Below are 21,936 nucleotides of genomic sequence, written 5' to 3'. Positions count from 1 at the left end.
TGTGGAAAAATTAGCACATTACATCTCAAGAAATGTCACTCGACATGATGTGATTAACTAATTTTAAAAGGTAATTCCACAAAGGTGTTAACTGTGAGCAGAACAACAAAATATATATGTAGGAGCCCTAGCTCAACAATTATGCCAACACCTGTCGGACCTGTACAGAGAAACATGGGTTAAGCATGTGGGGACCAGGTAATGCAACATTATATTTTTTTGCAAGAGATCAATATGGTTAGTACAATGGGTGAGGCCCCTCATATTTTCAAAGGAGGACTCCTACTCCTCGACAACAATGGTCCTATCCAAATCTTATTCCCATCTGGTCATGTGTACAGCTTTTGACTGAATGGAATATTGGAATAGGGTGTCATAACACAATACGATACCCCCTTTTACATAGATGTGATTATGGACTATTGGTTTATGGTGTTGAAAAGGACATGGTGTTTCATTTGATCAAATGAGTGCATAGGGAGTACATGGGGTTAAATGGACAGAGCCCAAGTTAGAGGGCAGAGTTAAATTCCAATATTTGAGTCTAGTGCACCACCATCTTTAACGTTCACCAGCTGTCATTGTGGATTAGTATCTTACTGGCTTTGGACTTTGAACTTCATGTGATTTCACTGGCAAACTCAGTTACTAATACATTTTCATATTGCAACAATTACCAATTGTGTTTTTACTATGCAGATAATATTTTAAAAAAATAGCCCTTTTACGCAAATAACTTTTATTATGATAAAGATGAATAAACATAGATATAATATATCTAGAAATTAAAAAAAATATATAATAAAAAGACACATATAAAAAGCAATATCTAATTCCTTCCCCAGCAGATGGCAGATGCATAGATTACTGTGTACATTTACTAAGTACGGGTTAAGGCATTGTACAGTATGCAAATCCAATTATCTCTGCAACATTTAGAAAATACATAGCTTAATTAAATGAAATATGTGGAATATATCATGCACAGCAGGAATAAAGCAGAGGCCAAACATTACAGTTTGCATTACATCCCTACTTAGCAGTTGATATAGCTATATGATGAAAAATATCAATAGTGTATAAGAAGGAATTCTTAACCCATGGGACCAACTCTGTTCCCATGGGCTGCTTAATGATAACAATACCTGTAAAACCCCAAGCAACATTTACTTAGCGTTGGACTTAGTCAGATGTTTATGATTATGAAAAATTAGACTATAGTCATTTGTGATTTGCATTGTATACATCTATATTAGCAATATATCATGGCATATATAATATGTAGAATGGTTACAAAAATGTAGTTGTGATTGCATTCATTTGTTTATCTTGAGATGAGGTCGTTATTGGCAAAAGACAATTGGTAGATAGCCACTCAAGGTCGTCTTAACACTGCAGTGTCAATGGACACAGTGCAATCTTAAGAAATAGGCGTTTTCACTGTCCGTTTTTTGGACATCACTTTTTGTCCACATGTTTCACGAATATGGCACTATAACGGATTGTTAGTATTTGTCTTATGTCTAAATAGATAGATTTATTTTTTCTCTACCACTAGTGAGCTGGTTAAGTATATGTAGCGAGTGCATTGTATACAAATTATTACTTTGTCGCTATCTAGACTGTTATATAGTCTGTCAAGCAAGTTTTTGGCTACTTTCTTTTTACATATGTACTTCTACTATTTGCTCTGTCTATAGATATGCCGTGGGCACTCTAAGCTCCATGATATCTATATCCTCTCATTAGTCTGACATATATATATTTCTGATACTACTATATTAGCCCATATATTATATATTTTATTTTTCGGGGACTCCTTTTGAAGATAGTCAGTATCTATATTATTTAGAGGATCTATTTAGTGGTAGTTTTTTGGGATTGTATCCCTATATCATTTTCCTTTTCTTCCTTATCCAGATAGAGTTATTATATATACCAGAGAACACTTAGAGCACGATTTATTAAAGCTCATTTTTGGTGCTCAATTCTGTTTATATATACTCATACCTAACACTAGGGAGATTTGATATATGTTGTCTATCTATTTTTTAGTTTTATTGTCACAAGGAGAATAACACATTCTTTCATTGTCTAAGTACTATTCTTTTATTTATATTTTTCTGTGGGACTACCTCATTTCCTCCAGATTTATGCAGCTAGATACATCTGCTTTTTGCAGCTGATTCTCTCTGTGTTTTTCACTTTTTTCTATATATAATCTTGGGTTAGGCACCTGGAGACCACTGGAGTCTCCATTAGGTACTGGGCAAGTCTCCCTATACCAGTAAACGCCAATTTCATCGCTATATGGTAAAGGTTTACTTCCCTTATCCATTGTTCGTCTTAACACTGCAATGTAAAAATTGAAGTTTGTCTAAAACTGCAATTCTTTACATGGCAGGGTTAAGGGAACGGGGACACTGCACCCAAACCACTTCATTGAGATAAAGTAATCTGGTGCCTATTGTGTCCCTTTAACAAGTTGCTAATTGCACTCAACCGCACTCTTCGATCACTCATTTGTCAGATCATGCATACGCCCAATTGGCGACACTACGGTGGGACTGTATCTGTGTCCCTTTCCTAAAGAATGATTTTAACATCACAGCTGTTACTCTTCACATACAATCCATTATAAACCTCAAAAATCAGAATCACCTCAGCTTATGTTTTAAGAGTGTAAACTCTTTTTTTCCTTTTACAAAAAGTGCAGATTTCAACAGAAATCCAGGGACCATAAAGACTACAGCACACTGCAGCAGTAAAAAACAAACAAAAAAACACTTTGGTGTCCTCCCCCAGGTAAAAGTTAAACCATTATTTACCTGGGTCCTAAAGGCAACTCTACTCCAGCCCTCCCTTCTATATAAGTTACATCAATTCTGTCTATGTCTGATGGAGTTCATTGGCTGAGAAAGTCAGCTGGCAGTCTCAGAAAATAAATTTCATCTACATGCGGGCCCACTAATCTGAAAAAAATAGTCCCGATCTGTCAGTATACATTCTTGAAAAATAAAGAGTGCAATATAATCTATTTACATATACATTCTAAAATCGAATACCTTCAGTTTCCTGGTAAAACATGCATAATCATATTTAGCAGAATGTGTCCCAGTGGATCTTACCACCTGTGATTATGACTTTTATTAGGCATATATTATGTTTGACAGTGCTCTCCTAAAGCTACTGAAAGTCACACTCACAGCAATGTGGTTAGTAAAACAGTAACCAGCAGGGCAGGTGTATATATTTGAGTTCATGCTGAGAGAGCTTGCATTAAAGGAACACTGACATTACATTTTTAACATCTTAATATCATTCTTACATTATAATGTACTTAAGTGTTTGTTTGGTTTAGTTTTTTTAATTCATTTATACTGAAATGTTTCAAGAAATCTCTTGCCACTTTTCACCATTTCCAATGGCCTTTTTATGTCAGCTGGGAAGCAATGGACAATTGCAAAATAATGAGCATTAGGTAAGATAAGTGACATTCTGACCAAAGGTGAATAATGATGGCTGCCAGAAAGGGGGAGTGGGCAAGGTAAGCAAATCATTTCTTCACAAATTTCAGTAGCATGAATTAAAAAGAAATAATAATGAGATGGCATATTATAAAATAAAGATTACATTAAGATATATATATAAAAAAAAATATGATGACAGCGTTTCTTTAAGAAGACATACTAATTACAAACACGAAAACAACTTAAACATGCGTTTTACAGTCACCAATATTAATTCACACCAGCTCACCATAGATGTGTGATGGCTTATCTTACTCTGCAAGTATATAGACTGTCTAAGCAAAATTCATAGTTTAACCCCTTAAGGACACATGACGTGTGTGGCACGTCATGATTCCCTTTTATTCCAGAAGTTTGGTCCTTAAGGGGTTAAAGCTACACCAGCATTTTAGTCTCCAGTGCCCTAAAATTAAATTATCTTATACTTAAGAATGTAGGCAATTAGCCCCTGACTTCGTAACTTTGCTAAATGCCTTATATGCTCTCTAATGTCCATGCAAAGCACCCTTTTTTCGTAATGACTTGATTTTTAAACAAAATAAGAGATTATGTGTAATTATTTTATCTTGGGCTGAGATGGACTTACAAAATAAAGCTTTATTTATATTGTTTTTATTCAACTATAACACTTTGGTAACCTTTTAGATTTAAAAAAAAAAAAAAACTACCAACGTTGTTTGAAACATAAAAAATATGCAAATTTGAATGCCTGAATGTCTGTGTTTATGGGTTTTTTTTCCTCAGGAGAATTCAACTGTCAATTCTCACAACCATCAGTGAGGAGTTTTATTTTTTTTACTTAGAGCACATCAATGAATTTTATAAGATTTGTATGTTATAATTCTTTAGTGCATTTTAATTTATTTTGCATCACTGTTGTAGTGTAATCATTTAAACCTGGAAAAATGAACTAGTTAACATATACCTCGCATTACAATAAGGTAATATTTCCTCATTACATGTAAACATAGCTATGGTTGGGTCAGAATAAGAAACCATCAATTGATTTTGGAAAGCTGAAATTGCAGTGTTTTGGCAATTGAGACAATTCAAAACTAAGCTGTGAGCTCATGACGACTGTTCACATCCCTTCTCGACATCAGTCATAGGGCTGGTGGACCCCGAATTTAAGGGTATTTGTTCCTCTTCTCTTACTTTTTCTTGCACTTTGGTAACCAAATGACTCCACCCTGTAAAGAAAAAGGAATAGTGCAGTGAAAAGGGGAGCAACAGTGGAGACTTGTGGACACATTCCAAGTTTCCTGATTAATATTTTTCTTTACAGAGGTGAAACTGATTCTGCATTCCAACAAAGATTGAGCACATATAGACCACTTTCACCGCTGCTGCGAAAAAAATACAGCTTTGCAGACTGATCTAGTAAATCCACAATCCAGGGAAAATTCAGCCATATTTATTTATATGTATTGCCATAACAACATATACATGTATATTATATATCACAGACCAGATAAGTCAAACCATTCCTCAACTTGGATGATATTTACGTCACTTCCTATGGCTTATTTGTATTTCATTTCTAAATACACATTCTCATCAACAGACAAATTTCTAATCAATCATAGCCAGTCTTTTTGAAATAAATTACCATATAAAACATTTTCTTGAATTTTCCAGAGCCCCTCATTCGAAACTTCCTTTAAAGCCTTTAATGATTTTTTTTTACCATAGTACAGAAGACTATTTTCAGACTTCATATACGTTATTGTCCCTCCTCTTTACATATTTAAAAAGTATCTTGTCCAATCTTTGCTAAATTATAGAAATGTAATATATCACGCACTCTCCTGCACAAAAGCATCTTTCTACTTTCTCTGTAGTGTCAGCTGCTACCTCGATAGTGGCTAGCTTATACCCATTCGGTGGAAATCAACATTTTTTTTAAGACCATTCATTTTAGGCTGAATGTACCTTTAGGACGTTTGTAAACTGAGGCCATTTTTGCTTTTTCCGTGTCACCAGGCTCCTCATTAAGATTGGATGGGTTCTTTTCCCATGCACCCCAAAGCATTTCTTCTACTCTAAAGGGAAACAAGATGAGACATCCATTTAGCATGTTTAAAATTCATGTTTACTTGATACAAAAGGCTACTTTTCTCACATGGAGGCAAATAAAATAAAGAGTGCTACAAAACACAGAGTGTTACTTCACAAACAGCTAATTCTATCACGTGTGAAAATACTGAAGGATGTGTTCACTGACTTGTGGTGAATTGAAAACTGAATTGCAAAAAAGTAGGCCGTGGTAGCTGGAAATGAAGAAGTTCACCATAACAGCTCATTTTAGAAGCTTGGGTTTTTAGTCAAGTTTTTGCAAGTCAGTTTTAAATTTGCCTCAAGTTGCTATTTTAGTCAAAGGGATGACTAAAGCCCTTCAGCTCACTGAAGTGATTTCTGTGTGAAGTGTGTCCACTTTTTTCATTTTATATAAAGTGCAGATTTTAATAAAAAGTGGCACCTTCACAAACCTACCAAGTGTCCCACGTGTCCATTTTTAGGAGGGACAGACCCTTTTGTTGGGCCAAATTCCCTCTGTCCATCTTTTCTATCCTAAAGGCCCTCTTTTCTGAGAGCTCTATACTGTTGGTGTGACTAAGTTTATAACAGAGCTCCATAGCAATAAAAACAACTATAAGAGTAGTTATTTTAAAACAAGTACCCTGTATAACATAAATAGTACTAATAGGGATACATTTTCAAAAATTAATCATCTTTATCACTATATAGCAGAGGGTCAAGTGCTTCACGAAAACTAGTCAACATTATGTTAAATGCTAAGAAAATATAGCTAAATATTTTATTAGTGTATTTAAAAGTTTGCATAACTATTTGACTTACTTCACTCCTATTATAGTGGTAATGTTAAAACACTAAGTAAACATATTAGTGCTATATGGATAAATTACAAATATACCAACATGGACTTTCTCAGAACCCAAAAGTATCCTATATGGAGTTAGAACTAATAAAACATGTAATAAATTATAAAAATAAAATAAAATGTAAGGTCTTATTTTTGCGGGTTTAAAGCTTTCTCTAATATAGTAGAATAAATAATGGTTCAGGCACCCCGGGATAACAGAAATAGCAGCTTTATTAGGGCAAAAGCAGCAACGTTTCGACCCTACCGGGTCTTTATCAAGCGTGAGTGCGGTATCCAGTACGTCTCTGCTCTCTAATATAGTGGAATCTGGGTGTATAATTCCTGTGTTAATATATTACTCTTACCTAAAGCACCATCTCTCATCAGGCTTTCCTTCTGGGGTTTTGCCCACAGTAAGCCAGTGTCCAGACTTCCATTTCTTCCTAAGGGACCGAGGTAAGAACCGCTCAATGTCTAAGATGGTGGCAGCTCTCTGCAAAAATAAGAGCAACATAATATAAACAAACTTCCCACTGCATTTGTATTGTATACCAGGGATGACCAAAACCCAACATGTAAAGAACCTCAACTACCCAAATGGTCTTAAGGTGAGCTGGGGAGCCACCTTTTGGGCATTCCTGTACTACATGAAAGGCCAATTTCTAAAAGTAAGATACTCACTGTTCACATTTTACTTAAAATAAAATTAATAAGAAAACATTAAATCATGCATACATTATATTTCTACCATAGGCAGTTAACGGTAGGAATCAACTGATATTCTATGTATCTCTAACACATTCCCTGCTTAAATATTTGCCATGTAATTCAGTATTACAAACTGATTAACTTGCTCAATGTATTTTGCACTGTTTTAATTTTCTACTTTGCTAGTGTTTAAATGCTGTATTTGGAATTCTTTGGTTTTGATGTGTTCATTCTTCATGTTAAAAGCAGTGGCAAATGCTAGACAACCACAAGATGGTTACAAAACACAGCATAATTTCTATAGAATCCAAAATTATCCCTTTCTGTATTTCAAAAAAGAAACGATACCATGCAAATGGCAGTAAAATGTTCATTTTGTCAGACAGAACAATGCACTTCCCATATAATTTCTTTGCAGATGAGATGGTGAGAATAAAAAACAACAATAAACACAAACCACATCTACATTTGCCTCTACAATTAAATAGACTATATGAATGTAACATTATCTTAAAGAGATACTCCAAACATCCGCACATTTTAGGTCTAATGAGTAGTTTATGGTACTCCTAGTTATGCTGAATATTGTTTTTCCATATGGAATTCATTTTGATCTCACTGTGAATTCTCACTTTAGTAGATAACACTCTTAGAGTTTCTTTCATTTACAAGGAATTTGCATTATAAAAGTCTTTGCAAAACAGTAAGCAGCAGGCACAAAGGATTTCCCCAATGACTAGATTTTATAAAAGTTTTAAAACTTGTGCTGTGGTTCAGACGAGTGATTCACACGCTAGTACAAAGCTTTATTCCGTTTTTAAGAGTCATAACTCTTGTTCGCTGTGGCTTTTGTATGCAATAATCTCACTTCTCAGCTCTGCTTCCTGTCTATTTGTAACTGCAGTCTGTGGTTTGTTCTATGAGCGCTACAGACTAGCTGCTTATCTAACATGCACACCTGCGACATTATATTTAAAGAAAATTACAGTATTTATTATGCAGTTATTTATATGAAATGTGCCTGTGGTAAAACTGCACTTTTGTATAATACTCATGTTTTCTGGACTATTTTAGGCCACCCACCTGGAGCTTCCATATGCTTTTGCTCTCGCTAGATATCTTACTGACAGTTTCACTCATTAAGGCAATGAGCATGTTCAGGAGAAGAATGTAGGTAAGCACTACATACAGGATGAGCAGGAACATGAAGAAGTGCTTAAATTTAAGGTTCTCATTGAACTCCAGATCTCCCATGCCAATGGTAAACTTGAAGAGTTCCAAAGAGGTAATATACAGTCCAGCATAGGATACTCCTTCACTTTTCGCAGCCTCAGTGTTATTTCCAGAGTCTTCTGGAACTTCTCCGACAAGTGTTACCAAAGCTGTGGCAGAACATATGTTTTATTACTTTTAAAGCTTTTATATAAATGCCTTCAGAAATGATGTTATACAATGAATGTTCAGCACAAGAAAACAAGACAAACGATTTTCTGTTAATATTTAGAATATGACTATCGATGGATTAGTGTCTGCTGTTTTTGGCATACTGCGCATCAGAGTGAATATTTACATGAATTGACATTTTTATTGTTTGCCCCATGAAACTTGAGTTTCCAATCCCAAGGTGTGAATCAGGTAAATCACAGAATTCTAGCAATCTACCAAATAATATGTTCATATTTTATTATTTAGTTGTGACAGCAGCTAGCAGGTTACCATTGATAACCTAGGTCTCAAAGCAAATGTCCCGCTTTTATAACGTGAAGCATAGCAATGTTATATGGTAAAAGTACAAAAAGTTAATCTCTTCAAACTTTACACATAGGCTGAGATTTGTGATAGAACAGAGGAGATGAAACTATATACTATTACCATTACAAAAAAAACTGTTTATTAAAGAACAGTTTAATAAAAGTTAATTAAATAATCATTATCAGCAATAACATTTTGCTTCATCAGAACTGAATTTCATCCACTGACTCATTAGTTTTCGTACGAAATTCTGACATTATTTTCATTTCGGAGAACCCATTCCGTCTTTATTTTGGATATGGAATTTCACTCGGAGGATGAAATTCTGATCTGAGCCATGCCTGCATCTTGCAACCATTTAGTAGATAGCCCCCTAAATCCCACAAGTATTAGGGAGCTATCCACGAAAAAGCTGAAAGACCTAAATTGATATTTCAGCCAACTTTACTAATACTAAGTAAAAAAAGATTTAGTATTAGTAAATAAGGGAGGTTATAACTACCCTTTCTGCATGTAACCTCCCCAAATTCAATAAAGAGGGACGTGACACAGGTCCCCCATGCCCCTACTCTGTGGCAAAAATTTAAATAACTAGTAGGCAGGGTATTTATTTACTGGGGAGTGACTAGGGGCTTAAGGACCCCTTGTCACTGGATGGGAGGTAGTTATTTTTTGTAATTAGCTCCCATCAGCCACTAATAGTTGGGGACTGGGAGGGAACAACAGGTTTCCCCCTTTTATTACTTAAGGCCCCAATGGGTGGGGGCTAGGAGGGGGGGGGAAATAGGTTCCATTCCCATTATTAATGAAGACACTCTCCCACTGCTAATGGGTGGGGGTTGGGAGAAAACAATAGGTTGCCCTCCATTATTACTCAGGGCCTGGAAGGGGGGCGTGATACTTTCCCGCCATTATTACTTAGGGCCCAACCTGCTGGCAATGGGTTGGGTTGTGGGGGAATAGTAGGTTCCCCCCATTTTTACTTAGGGAACCAACCCACCGGCAATGGGTGTGGGCTGTCTGTAATTCAAGAAGTATCCCAAATCAACGAATGGCTCATTCATTCAGTGCACATTCGTTCGGCTCACTCCTATCAGATATGATGGGAGTGAGAAGAATGAACGTAGGCTCACCAAAAGAATGAGCCATTTGTGTATTCAGATGAAATGTTCGGCCTTTTGAATTACAGACAGTGTAATACAAAAGTCCGAACATGAGTTTTGAATGAACAAACATCAAATATCACATGGAGGAATTTCGTTCAGCAGCCGTTAATGTGTCTATTCATTTGGCTCCCCATTCATTATTCGGTATTCGACGAATGGACAAAAAAAAATGCAGATTTTTTTTAATACATTCGGCCGAATCTGAATGCCCAAGTCTAGTATTTTCCTCATAGTATGTGATAATAGTACTACCTTGAGATGAAATGTGGATGTTATGATTTGTAAAAGGAATATAAGAAAAAATGTAAGAAAGCAGCTTGAAGAAATGTTGTCATGTATTCTGGAGTTCTCTCCTTGAGCTTTAACATTTAAGTCACAATCAACCAGGAATATGTGCTTACTTGACCAAAGATCTCATTGCGGCTAACGACATTGCATTGTGAACCTGCTGCATGGCAACAAATATATGTTTGGATGTTGATTGATGCTGCTGCCACAAATAAAGAATATAAGCATTTTTATTTATTCCTGCCAACAACACAAAACATCTGTCTTGTTGCGGTCTCACAAAACTCTATGCATTGTATTTGTTTATTATGATGTATATGTCATTTCATAAAACTGAAGTGAGTGCATCCAGGGATAATAAAATTAATGCTTACGGTGTTCTTTCAACCATAAAGCCACTTCGGGGACATATTAGGCTGAGTAACACTTTTAGGAAAAATAAATCACACAAGCAGCAGGTAGAGATTGCTTGTGTAGATGTTTATATGTACCTAACCCAATAGTGTTGTACAACAGTTAGTGCTGTGCTGGGCAAATCAATAACACAAAAAAGACTGGTTGAATGTGCTATGAGCTGTAGTCAGCAACTGCTGGAGCCACATATTACATATATCAAAGTTTTCAGTGGAGTGAGTCCTAAACTGTAACAGGGTTATAGATGGTCAGATGGACAGAGTACAGTGAAAATTATTGAATTCCAACTGGATTGGCAATGCATACATTTACTAAAAACAAGCACGGATTCAGTCGTCTGGCAACGCGTGGTCCGAGTGATTTCCAGACACGATTCTGACTCATTCAGAGCCAGAATTCCAAAATCTGAATATTGTTAAATACAATCAACAATGTCTGGAGTTTGCAGTCTGAATTACAACAATATTGTTTTACCATTTGGCCTGGGGTAATTTGGACTTTAGTGGACAAACCTGCTAGATGCAACACGTTAATTGAATTAAGAGAAACGGATTGCAAATGTGACTATTATTTTGTTTATGACAAATATATATAATTAAACCACTCATTTTTTCGATTGTGGCTTACATTTTCTAAATGTATAAGTTTATGTATTAATAACCACATACTTCCCTGTGTGTAAGTGTTGGTGACCTAAACCTTAATTTAGAAAAGTACCTGCTGCAAATCCAAAGAGGAAGACAAGGTACACAAACAAGAAGCGAAGCATGTCTCTCAGTATGGTCTGAAAGAGAGAAGGTGCAGATAACAATCATGAATCACATAAATGCAGTACATTAAATAAAATCTTCCCAACTCTTTAGAACCATCAGCAATATTACACACTGATCACAGTGGCTGGCTCCAGGTCGCTGGAGCTGCACCGGCAGAATGGTGGACAGTGTGCTTAAAGATCTCAGCCAGACCTTCTGTAGTTGACCCAAATGGCTGGTGGGTGGGATGATTGGCAGTGGAAATGGTCTGTTGCCAGACAGCCAATGGGCGGGCTAAACTTAAAGGCAGGTTGTCTGGGTAGACAGGCTGCCAGAGGGAGGAGAGTTGTGGTGGGCAGACCAAGGGACAGAGGAGAAGGACAACTAAGCAGCACGCACACTGCTGGCCAAGCCAGGCAGCCATTGCCAAAGAGTGGGATGGGGTAGTGATATAAAGTCATAATAATCCAGCCTGACTAAACTCCTGTATGTTTGTTACTGTTCTGGCTGTCCTGCAGAGAGAGAAATAGAGTGCAATAATATTGTTCAAAAGACAAACGTATCTATTAAAGTACAAGAATTATAGGAATTGCTGTCCAACAAACGAAAGCCTATAATAATAATAATAATAATAATAAATAAGACTATGTTTTGCCTGTTAATACTGAGCAGACATGGTTGAAGATGGAGCACTTAAATCTTCCATCAATATGATGTCATACCTTCTGTATCATGACACTGTAGATTCCGGTCTGCTGAAAGCCACGAGTGTAATATAACATATTCACCCATCCTATCACCATTGCCAAGACCAAGAAAGTGACATAAGCTTCATTTCCTGCGAGATAAACAACACCACTGCAAAGCAATATAATTGCTTGGAGCAAGCTGGAAAAAAAGTGCAAAATTAAAAGTCAGGTATTAAATGACAAGACCACCAATGCATTTGGCAGTTTACGCCTTTTAACTTATTTTATGGAACACACCTCTAGTGAAACTCAGTCAGCCATATGGAAAAAGTAGTCCATAACATCCACAGCACTAATGGTTTTCGTTAGTGACTTATGCTATACAATAAACACTGGGTGAGCCCCAAACAAATGATGATGAGTGGCATCATTTTGTTTAACCACTTCACATCGCCAATCGCGTTTACATTATTAAAATCATTGCAAATGATATTAGTTCATTGCAAACTAATTTACTTGCAATGATTGTGCTGATAACAGAGTTGGTGCTACCTTTTAAGTGCTGGTTCTGCTGTGCTCGCCTCAACTCCCTGCACAGCACGGGCCAGTAGGGAGGTCTAGAGATCTCTACACGGAGCTTCACTGCTCTTTGTGCAGGTTGCCCTTTAGCTAAGACCAGAGAATGGAAGAGGCATTCTGTGCGTGCGTGTATCAGTATGTGTGAGTATGTATTTATGTACAAAGAGGCAACATGGCTGCAATGTGAGGGTGATTTGGTATGGGTAATGTCATGGTAATGTGGCAACAAATGCAATATACATAGGGATAGATATATATATATACACACAAGTGAGAACTGGGTGCATACTGGGCAATGTATAGGGAAGATTATAGGCTATATGAAGAAAAAAGTCTATGTAGCGGACCCAGGGTAAGCTAACTGGTTACCACTGCTAATTCACTTCCTTCAGCCGGTTGGGAACCAGTTAGAGAATAAGGAGACCCATTTTCATACCCCCCCCCCCCCCCCCGCCCCAGTAACTGGATGACACACAGACCTGGAGGTACAACACAACTTAACTGGCCATACACGGCTTTTATGCATAACCCAGTGCAAGGGTTCTACCACACAATCATACAGGGTCACGTCCCAAGATCCTCCTTCTCCCTGGGGTCTCAGCACGAGAAGGGACTCCGTCCCCTTTGTCCGCAAAGCCTGCCACTCAATTCACAAGGTTTCCCACACGAACTTGATGGACGTAAGTCTCTTTTCAGCTATATAACTATGGAACTATGGAACCGCCTGTCTGGGAGTCTAGGCGCGGGAAAAGGGGACTGTCCCTTTGTCTCCCAGGCAGAGAAAAGCCCACCCGCTGGAAAAGAGCTGGTCTCTTTGTCCCTCAGGCTCAGGAGAGCCCCGACAAACTCGCCAGTGCCCCAAAAGTGCCCACACCAGTCTCAGGGACACTCGCCTTGGTCCCTCGATCGACTAGTGTCCATTCGCAAGGTCCTAGTGAGAAACCCAGACAAGAGAAGCATCTCCTTTCGGGGTATGAATGCTTCCCCTGCCTGGCGTTCGTCTATACGAATGGCAGCCACCCAGGGGAGCACTCATTCATTACTTCCCTTGCAGTTTCACACCTATGTCTGATTGATTGGTGTGAACGTTCTAATGGGGCACCGGGGAGGTCCTCGTTCGGGAGACGAACGAGTCAGGAAACAATCCACAGTGGCGTTTGTGGTTTTGACACTTATGTTGCGAGGTGTGAACATTTTAACCTAACATTCTAAATGATGTATTGGGGTGGTCCCCGTTCGGAAGGTGAATGAATTTCCTTTGTGGAAGCACTCCCGAACGGGGAGTGGGCACAATAAACAAGCCTACAGGGGAAACACATGTAAAAGAGAGGGAAAAACCCACAAACAGAGAGAAATGTCGTTCATTTACAACTTTGTTTTTCTATCTGTAACCTCATTAATCGTAAATTATTTTTAATTTTTTAAGTTTTTTCTATCCAGACAAAATTTTAATTTTTGTTTCCATTAAATAATTTGTTATCTAGGCATACTGAAATGAAAAATACATTTAAACATATTTTTCCAGGACATCCAAAATACTCAGATTCTAGGGGTGTATTTTCTGCAAACCGCTTGGTAGGTAAAGGGTTAAAGGGACACTATAGTCACCTGAACAACTTTAGCTTAATGAAGCAGTTTTGGTGTATAGCACATGCCCCTGCAGCCTCATTGCTCAATCCTCTGCCATTAAGGAGTTAAATCCCTTTGTTTATGAACCCTAGTCACACCTCCCTGCATGTGACTTGCACAGCCTTCCATAAACACTTCCTGTAAAGAGAGCCCTATTTTTTTTTTTTTAATTCTTTATTTTGGTTGTGCAGGTGGTTACAGTATTTCAATAAGCGCCACAACAGCGTGGTTCAGTTTTCGTACAAGTTAAACAGTGGCATGATAGTTTGCACAGTTTTTTTTTTTAAATAACATGCTTAACTAAACAGTTGTCACCAAAGCTATGGTAGAGATTGCATGAACACGTTTAAAACAGAGCAGTATCTGGCTACACAGTACAGAACAGTGCTTAAGCTATGAATGTTGAGGTTATAGGAATAACAGTATATGCAATGAAGGATTCAATATACAATATATGTAGGCATAGCTTGGTAGAATGGTAGCTAGTAGCAGTACCTCGTTATTTGTATGTTTTAATAAAACAACGTTAAACAGTGGCGGTAATGCGCTTGAGGAACACCATATAATCACAATAAACTTCTTGTGAGGCTGTATTAACTTGAGTATGTACCGTGAATGACCGTATGAGTCTATCTTGCTGTGCCCTACTGCTGTGAGGCAAAGTCCATTGCAGCTGCAGGGACGTGGTGGCGTGGCAGAAGGCCATCAAGCAATGGGGTAGTAAGAGTCATCCTATGCCTCTAGTTGGCAGGGGTGAGGCTTCAGCCGGTATGTTCCATAGGCCTCTGCACCAGAGCGCCAAGAATTTATCTCCAACTTTGTAATGTGTAGAGGCCTCCTGTACCGTCGCTTGATATGTTGCTCCTGTCCCAGGTAGCCGCATGGTGGTCAGCCGGTCAGAGGTACGCTGGGGTGCGTCGCTGGGGCTGTGGAGTTGCCCGGCGTTCACCTTGCCGCTTGTGTGTAGGTAGGTGCGTGTGCTCAAGTTGGTGCGGTCTGTCTCTCTCCTGTTTGCTTGTCGGAGCTTGTTTGGGCGGGCGCCCACTTGGAATGCCTGCAGAGGAGCGCCATAATGGCGGCGGCGGGTCAGTGGTCGGATCCACATGGCCACCGCTCGTGCTGCTTGTTGGTTGGGCATACCCCTGCTGCACTGCAGCTCATAGAAGGCCGAGCAGAGCCTGTCGAGGGCCTCCAGGGAGGAGGGCTGTATACAGGTAGTTGTGGCTCTCCTCTGTGAACTGTGACGGGCGGCCATCTTGGGCGCTCTCCACCTGACTTGTGCGCCCGTGATATTTGGTCGAATTGGAGCCGCCATGAGTGACCGTGCTTCATGTCACGGGTCGGCGGAGACTGGGATGACCCCCACCGGTCCATAGGGGGGGGGAAAGGGGGTGCATGCTTGGTCGAGTTGCGGCTATTTGGCGCAGGGGAGCGGCCGTCTCCCACGCGCCACCCGCTTGAGTAGGCCGCAGCAGCCGATACGGTGAGTCTGCCCGTGTGTGTCCCATGAATGGTGTCTCCGGGTAAGTCCCGGTTCTGGGTAACATAGCAAGGGCAGTGTACCTCTCTTCGGTGGCGAAATAAGCAGTTTCCCCGCTGTGTTTGCTCGTTTGATGCGGGAGCCCTGAGGAGACACGTCCGGTCGGCTCTGCAGTCAGGCCCCGCCCCCATTTAGGCTTTCTTTATTGCAAGATTTGTTTAATTAAAATTTTCTTATCCCCTGCTATGTTAATAGCTTGCTAGACCCTACAAGAGCCTCCTGTATGTGATTAAAGTTAAATTTAGAGATTGAGATAAATTACATCTGTTTTTTTTATGCAGGCTCTGTCAATCATAGCCAGGGGAGGTGTGGCTAGGGCTGCATAAACAGAAACAAAGTGATTTAACTCCTAAATGACAGTGAATTGAGCAGTGAAATTGCAGGGGAATGATCTATACACTAAAACTGCTTTATTTAGCTAGAGTAATGTAGGTGACTATAGTGTTCCTTTACGGGGAATCGTATACATTTGATGCTAGGTGTTATAGAGTGGTTAAATGACAATGTGAAAACTGTTAGATTACAATAGGTATGTAGACATAGATTAAAGAAAATAGTTATATCAAATATATCCAATAATGGACATTTTAAAAAGTACTGTACGTTACAAAATGTATATATGCTAAGAAATGCATTCATAGTTGCGTTCCATTGAATCTTTAAGAAACTAAAGTGAATTCTAGATCTACTAAAGATTTCCGGAGCTACTAAAATGACATATTGATCTGCTTTCCTGTTTTGCAAGTGAAGCTTTGTTATACAAAAGATAATCAATCTTTATATATACTTTATATATACTAAATTGCAACTTACAAAAGGACTTCAAAATAACCATCCATCATTATAATTTGTAAAGAGGGTCGTCTCTTCCAGAAATAGATAATCTGTATAAGAGAAAACATGTAATAATCATATTTTAGTTCAAATGATAACATACATTTGTAAAGTGCTGCGAATTATGTTAGAGCTAAAAAAAAAATACTATTCCTGGCTTATCCATGGCAGCATCACGATAGGGTTAGCTCCTCCCCCTTGGCTGTTTAGGACCGGAAATACTTTACAAATAGACCCTCCTTAACTGGTATCATCAGTCTTTGTTCCTGTCCTTTTGGCTGTGGACACGTTTCAGGTATTTTATTTTACCTTTACATATTTTTTGTTTTAATTTACCTCTGTTTATGTTTTTTTACCCAAGAAAGTTCAGCCTCTCTCTCTTGGAAGAGCTAGGGCATTTATATATATCAATGAACCCTAGAGATTCTTTTAACCGCTGTTATCTTTAATGTAGCGCTATTATATGTGATATATACTCACCATTGAAGATATATCCGCAGTGATCCTATCGGTAGCGGAACTGTAAGTGGTATATAATCACTGTGGCAAAATATACCCGCTGTGATCCTCTGGGTAGCGTTAATTATGTTAATTACGTGTGACATGCTATAATATTATCCTCTTGCCGCTGTGATCCTATGGGTAGCGGTGCATTGTGTATGTACATTGTACAACTAAAATAAATCCGCTGTGATCCTCTGGGTAGTGGCAATCTGCAGAGTACACATATCTATATATATTTGGAAGTATATCATGACCACTGTGATCCTCATGGTAGCGGTATTTATATGGTACCTGCACATATATATGTAAGCATATAAGCCACTTGCCAACTGTACATTATGGAGTACCTGTATTTGGATTAATTCTTCTATGGGGGACTTCCTTAGGGCATTGCCTTTAGCATTATGCAGTATACTCACCTTTCTCTTAGTTTTCTTTCGGTTCTTTTTGCGCCATCCCGCCATCTTGGTCGGCGTTCCCTTTTATGTACTTTGTTCTTGTTCGGGAGATTTGAATGGTTTCATTCGCATTCATTTCCCTACTGTATATATTATATTTTACAGTTCGGCAATTAATATCGTTCATGGCACGAACAGCCATTCGTTTCTTGAACAAGAAAATTAATACTTTTTTTCTTTTTCCATTTTGGCGCATTTCGGCAGTTTCGGCATGTGCAGTTGCACACATTTTCTGTGGGAGGTCCTGTAAGTTTCAAGCTCCATATTTAAATGGTCCTTTTTTTCTCTCTCTCCTTTTGCTGGTTGCTGGTTTTTGAGTAGGAATTTGTTCTCGTGCTCTGGCATCTACAAGTGTTAGTGCAGGTAAGTGGATTTCTTTTTAAAATGTACTACTTTTATAATTATTTATTTTAACCCTCATACATTTTATTTTTTATTGTTTCTTTTATAAAATAGCTGCCCTTACGTCTGTGTCCAGATCTTCAAGGGGGTCCTCTTCTAGGCACACTTAAAAATGTGTAATTTTTTATCATTTTTATTAGCTTTTGATATCTATTTATATTTATATCTATGATTTTTTTACGTATTTTCATAAATTGTTTTACCGGATAATCCATTGTGCGACATTAACCACCTCCGATTTGAATGTCCCATACCTGTGTAGAACCACAATGTGGGTTTTAATTGTGGTTTTCATATTGATTTCTTGAATTGACACTTACACAGCTTGGAATGAGGGCACCTTATAGAGAGATTATGGGTGATGAGGCTACCACATTCATAAACATAGCCAATGTGCTGTTTAGTTTGTTGTTTATCCTTGTTGTGTATCTTAATAGTACTGTAACACTATTCTTATAATATCCTTTTGTTTTTTATCTTATTTTTCTTATTTTCTCCTCATTTTCTCCCACTATGAAATACTATAGGAGCCTTTTTTTAAAAGAAAGTGTTTCATAAAGTTCTTTGAGAATAATCCTGGAATGCTGATTTATTCTCTAAGAATAGCTTATATGGTATCCCATTTCAGGGACATTTATTGTTTGGCAAACAATTGGAGGAAGCCATTAAACGTGCTGCAGAAGGCAAGAAGGTGTTTCTTCCTCAGTATCAAAAGGGTAAGAAGGTCTCCCAGAATTGGCAAGACATAAGATCCTTTCATGACAGACCTTCCTTTTGAGATTCAAGGTCATGTAAACAAGGGAGAGAATTTGCTAGAGAATCAGCTTGGAGAGGAGGCCAGTCTGGAAGAGGTAACATAAGTAAACCATCAGTTGGTTCTAGGGCAGCAAATAGGCCCTTCCAAAGGTTTGGGCCCCCAGGTCTCAGGTGTAGAAGCCCGCCTCCATCTCTTTTGGGAGACCTGGGCACAAGCATGTCTGGATCCCTGGGTAGTTTCTATTCACAAAGACGGGTACAGGCTGGAATTCCGAGAACTTCCCTGTTCCAATTTTTTTATGGCATCAAAACTTCCAGGTATTCCAGTGAAAGGGCAAGCCCTTATAAGAGACATATCCAATCTTCTTCAAGAAGGAGTGATCTTAAGGGTTCCTCAGCCAGAAAGATTTCAAGGCATCTATATAAATCTCTCCCTGGTACCAAAGTCCTTGGGAGATTGGCGTCCGATCCTGGATTTTACACAACCTGAATCTATCTCTCAATGTCCAGAGATTTAGGATAGAGTCTTTGACTTCTATAATCTCAGTTATTCGTCCAGAAGACTGGATGATCTCAATAGATTTCAAAGACATTTCTATTTCCACATCCCGATAGCAAAACATCATCAAAGATTCCTGAGGTTTGTCATTCTAGGAGACCATTTTCAGTTCAGAGCTATTCCTTTCGGACTAGGTATGGCGTCAAGGACTTTCTCAAATGTTTTTTTTTAGCTCTGATAGTGCAGATGAGACTGCAAGGTCTCAATATTTATTATTATCTGGACGACATTCTTCTAGTAGTAGAATCAAGAGACAACCTTATAGTTCAAAGAGATGAGACAATAAGGACATTGGAAGAGTTTGGATAGATTATCAACTACCAAAAAAGTCAGCTGTCTCCTATCCAGTGTATATGCTTTTTGGGAGCATGGTTCGACACAAGATTAGTGATGTTTCTTCTTTCAAAAGAAAGAAGAGATTGTATCATAACAAGGGTCCAGAAGGTAATCAACTCAAAATGGGTTTCAGCTGAAGTATTTATGAGCATGCTGGGCAATTTTTCCTCGGCCATTGGCCTGGTAAAGTGAGCTCAGTGGCATCTTCACTATCCCCAGATATATTTTTTTAGAAGATTCAACCAGAACAGGGACAAGTGGTCCAAAACGATTCTCATTACAGACAAGCTTCGGACAATCTTCAACTGGTGGCAGGACCCTGCAAATCTCCACAAAGGTTTTCCTCAGGGGGAAGCAGTGTGAATAACCTTAATGACAGACACCAGTGGTCTAGGTTGGGGTGCTCATCTTCTGCAATGGAATGCCCAAAGCAAAAGGGAAAACAAAGCCTCTCACATTCCAGCCAACCTTCTAGAGCTACGAGCAGTTTTCTTGGGTCTGATTCACTTTCAAGACATCTTAATGGGGAAATGGGTGAAGATTCGCATGGACAATCGAACGGCGGTATCTTACATAAACAGGCATGGTGGTACCAGAAGCAAGGAACCCATTATGTTTTGGGCTCAGAAGATAGTGTTGGGACTGTATGCAATTTACATTCCAGGAACAGAAAATTCGAGAGCAGACTTCCTCAGCAGGCATTATCTAGATCCCAAAGAATGGCAGTTGAATCCCAAGATCTTACAACAACTAGTTTTTCATTGGGGAACTCCGGAGGTGGATCTCATGGCAACAGCATCAAACTCCCAACTTCCTACATTCTTCTCCAGGACATTTTATTGCAATGCATTGGGCACAGACGCCCTGTCCAACAATTGGCCCTTCAAGCTGGCCTATGTCTTTACCCCATTTCTTCTCATATGAAAGACCTTGAAGAGGATCTAGATGGAGGGTCTCCTGGTGTTGGCAATAATTCCGTTTTGGCTGTGGTTACGTCTCTTCAACTCCCTGTCAATTGCCCAGCCATGGAAGTTACTGGACATTCTGGACGTTCTAATTTAGGGACCAGCGGTTCACCGTCTCCAAAGACACTCCATTTGATGGCATGGAAATTGAAAGGAGGGTCTAGCTAACAGGGGTTTTTCTCAAGCAGTGATCAGTACCCTTTTGCCATCCAGGAGAAGATCAACTTGCTCTACTTATTATCACATATGGACGGGTTTTGCTTACTGGGCTAAAGATAACAATGTCTCTTGGCTTTCTCCTAAGGTCTCCAACATCTTGGATTTTCTGCAGACTGGTCTGGATAAAGGGCTAAGCCTAAGTTCCCTATGTGTGCAAGTTTCAGCCTTATCTCTTCTGCATATCAGGCCCAGGAGGCACAGGTCCCTTCAGGTTTAAGGGCTCATTCTACAAGATCTATATCTACATCATGGGCAGCTGCATGTAACACGCCTATTGACAGCACTTGCAGAGCAGCTACAAGGGCCTTGACTAACACTTTTATAAAGCATTATGCCTTGGATGTAAGATCTTGGAAAGCTACGGAGTTTGGAAGGAATGTCCTTTCCTTGGTTTCATAAACCTCTTTGATTCTGGATAATAAAGAATCTTTTCTAGAGCATTATACTTTTGTCTTTGGTTTTGATTTCATTCCCCTAAGTTGAGTGTGGGTATTACCCTATTGTGATGTTGCCATGGATTAGCCAGGAATTCAGAAAATGTCTTCATACTTACCATAATTTTCTTTTCCTGGATATATGTATGGCAGCATCAAAATCTTTCCCTTCCCATTTTTAGATCCTTCAAACGTGTTGTCAAGACTGACAATACCAAGTAAGGAGGGTCCATTTGTAAAGTATTTCCTGTCCTAAATAGCCAAGGTGGAGGAGCTAACCCTATATTGATGCTGCCATGGATATATCAAGGAAAAGAAAATTTCGCAAAGTATGAAGACATTTTCTGAATTAATCAAGTGATAAAATGATAGCTGCAATTACTTAAGGTTGCATATGACATTTCTCAAAAACTGTATGTGACATACTTAAAACACATGTTTAAAATGGTTGATTAAATGGGCATTATATCATGTCAAATACAAATGCATGCCCCACTCTCCAATTTCCTGTACTTCATGAACAAATAAATGAAAATCT

At 38.7% G+C, this 21,936-nt stretch overlaps 1 protein-coding gene across 3 annotated transcripts in view; it reads right to left on the bottom strand.

Moving 5' to 3' along the window:
* Positions 1–4,020: 4,020 nt before the first annotated feature.
* The window catches only part of LOC134605709 (transient receptor potential cation channel subfamily V member 1-like), a 93,846-nt gene continuing 75,930 nt past the window's right edge, over positions 4,021–21,936 (bottom strand). For all 3 annotated transcript variants that reach the window (XM_063450062.1, XM_063450063.1, XM_063450061.1), the window contains exons 10-16: positions 16,745–16,815; positions 12,217–12,382; positions 11,460–11,526; positions 8,206–8,504; positions 6,780–6,907; positions 5,463–5,572; positions 4,021–4,720 (exon numbers count right to left, since the gene is read on the bottom strand). In XM_063450062.1, the coding sequence (XP_063306132.1) occupies positions 4,599–4,720; positions 5,463–5,572; positions 6,780–6,907; positions 8,206–8,504; positions 11,460–11,526; positions 12,217–12,382; positions 16,745–16,815 (963 nt within the window). In that variant the 3' untranslated portion in view covers positions 4,021–4,598. The remainder of the gene's footprint in view (positions 4,721–5,462; positions 5,573–6,779; positions 6,908–8,205; positions 8,505–11,459; positions 11,527–12,216; positions 12,383–16,744; positions 16,816–21,936) is intronic.

The sequence above is a fragment of the Pelobates fuscus genome, chromosome 1, assembly GCF_036172605.1.
Source record: "Pelobates fuscus isolate aPelFus1 chromosome 1, aPelFus1.pri, whole genome shotgun sequence".
NCBI classification, from domain to species: Eukaryota; Metazoa; Chordata; class Amphibia; order Anura; family Pelobatidae; genus Pelobates; species Pelobates fuscus.
The sequence above is the reverse complement of the archived record's forward strand: the minus strand, read 5'-3'. Positions and strand labels throughout refer to the sequence as shown.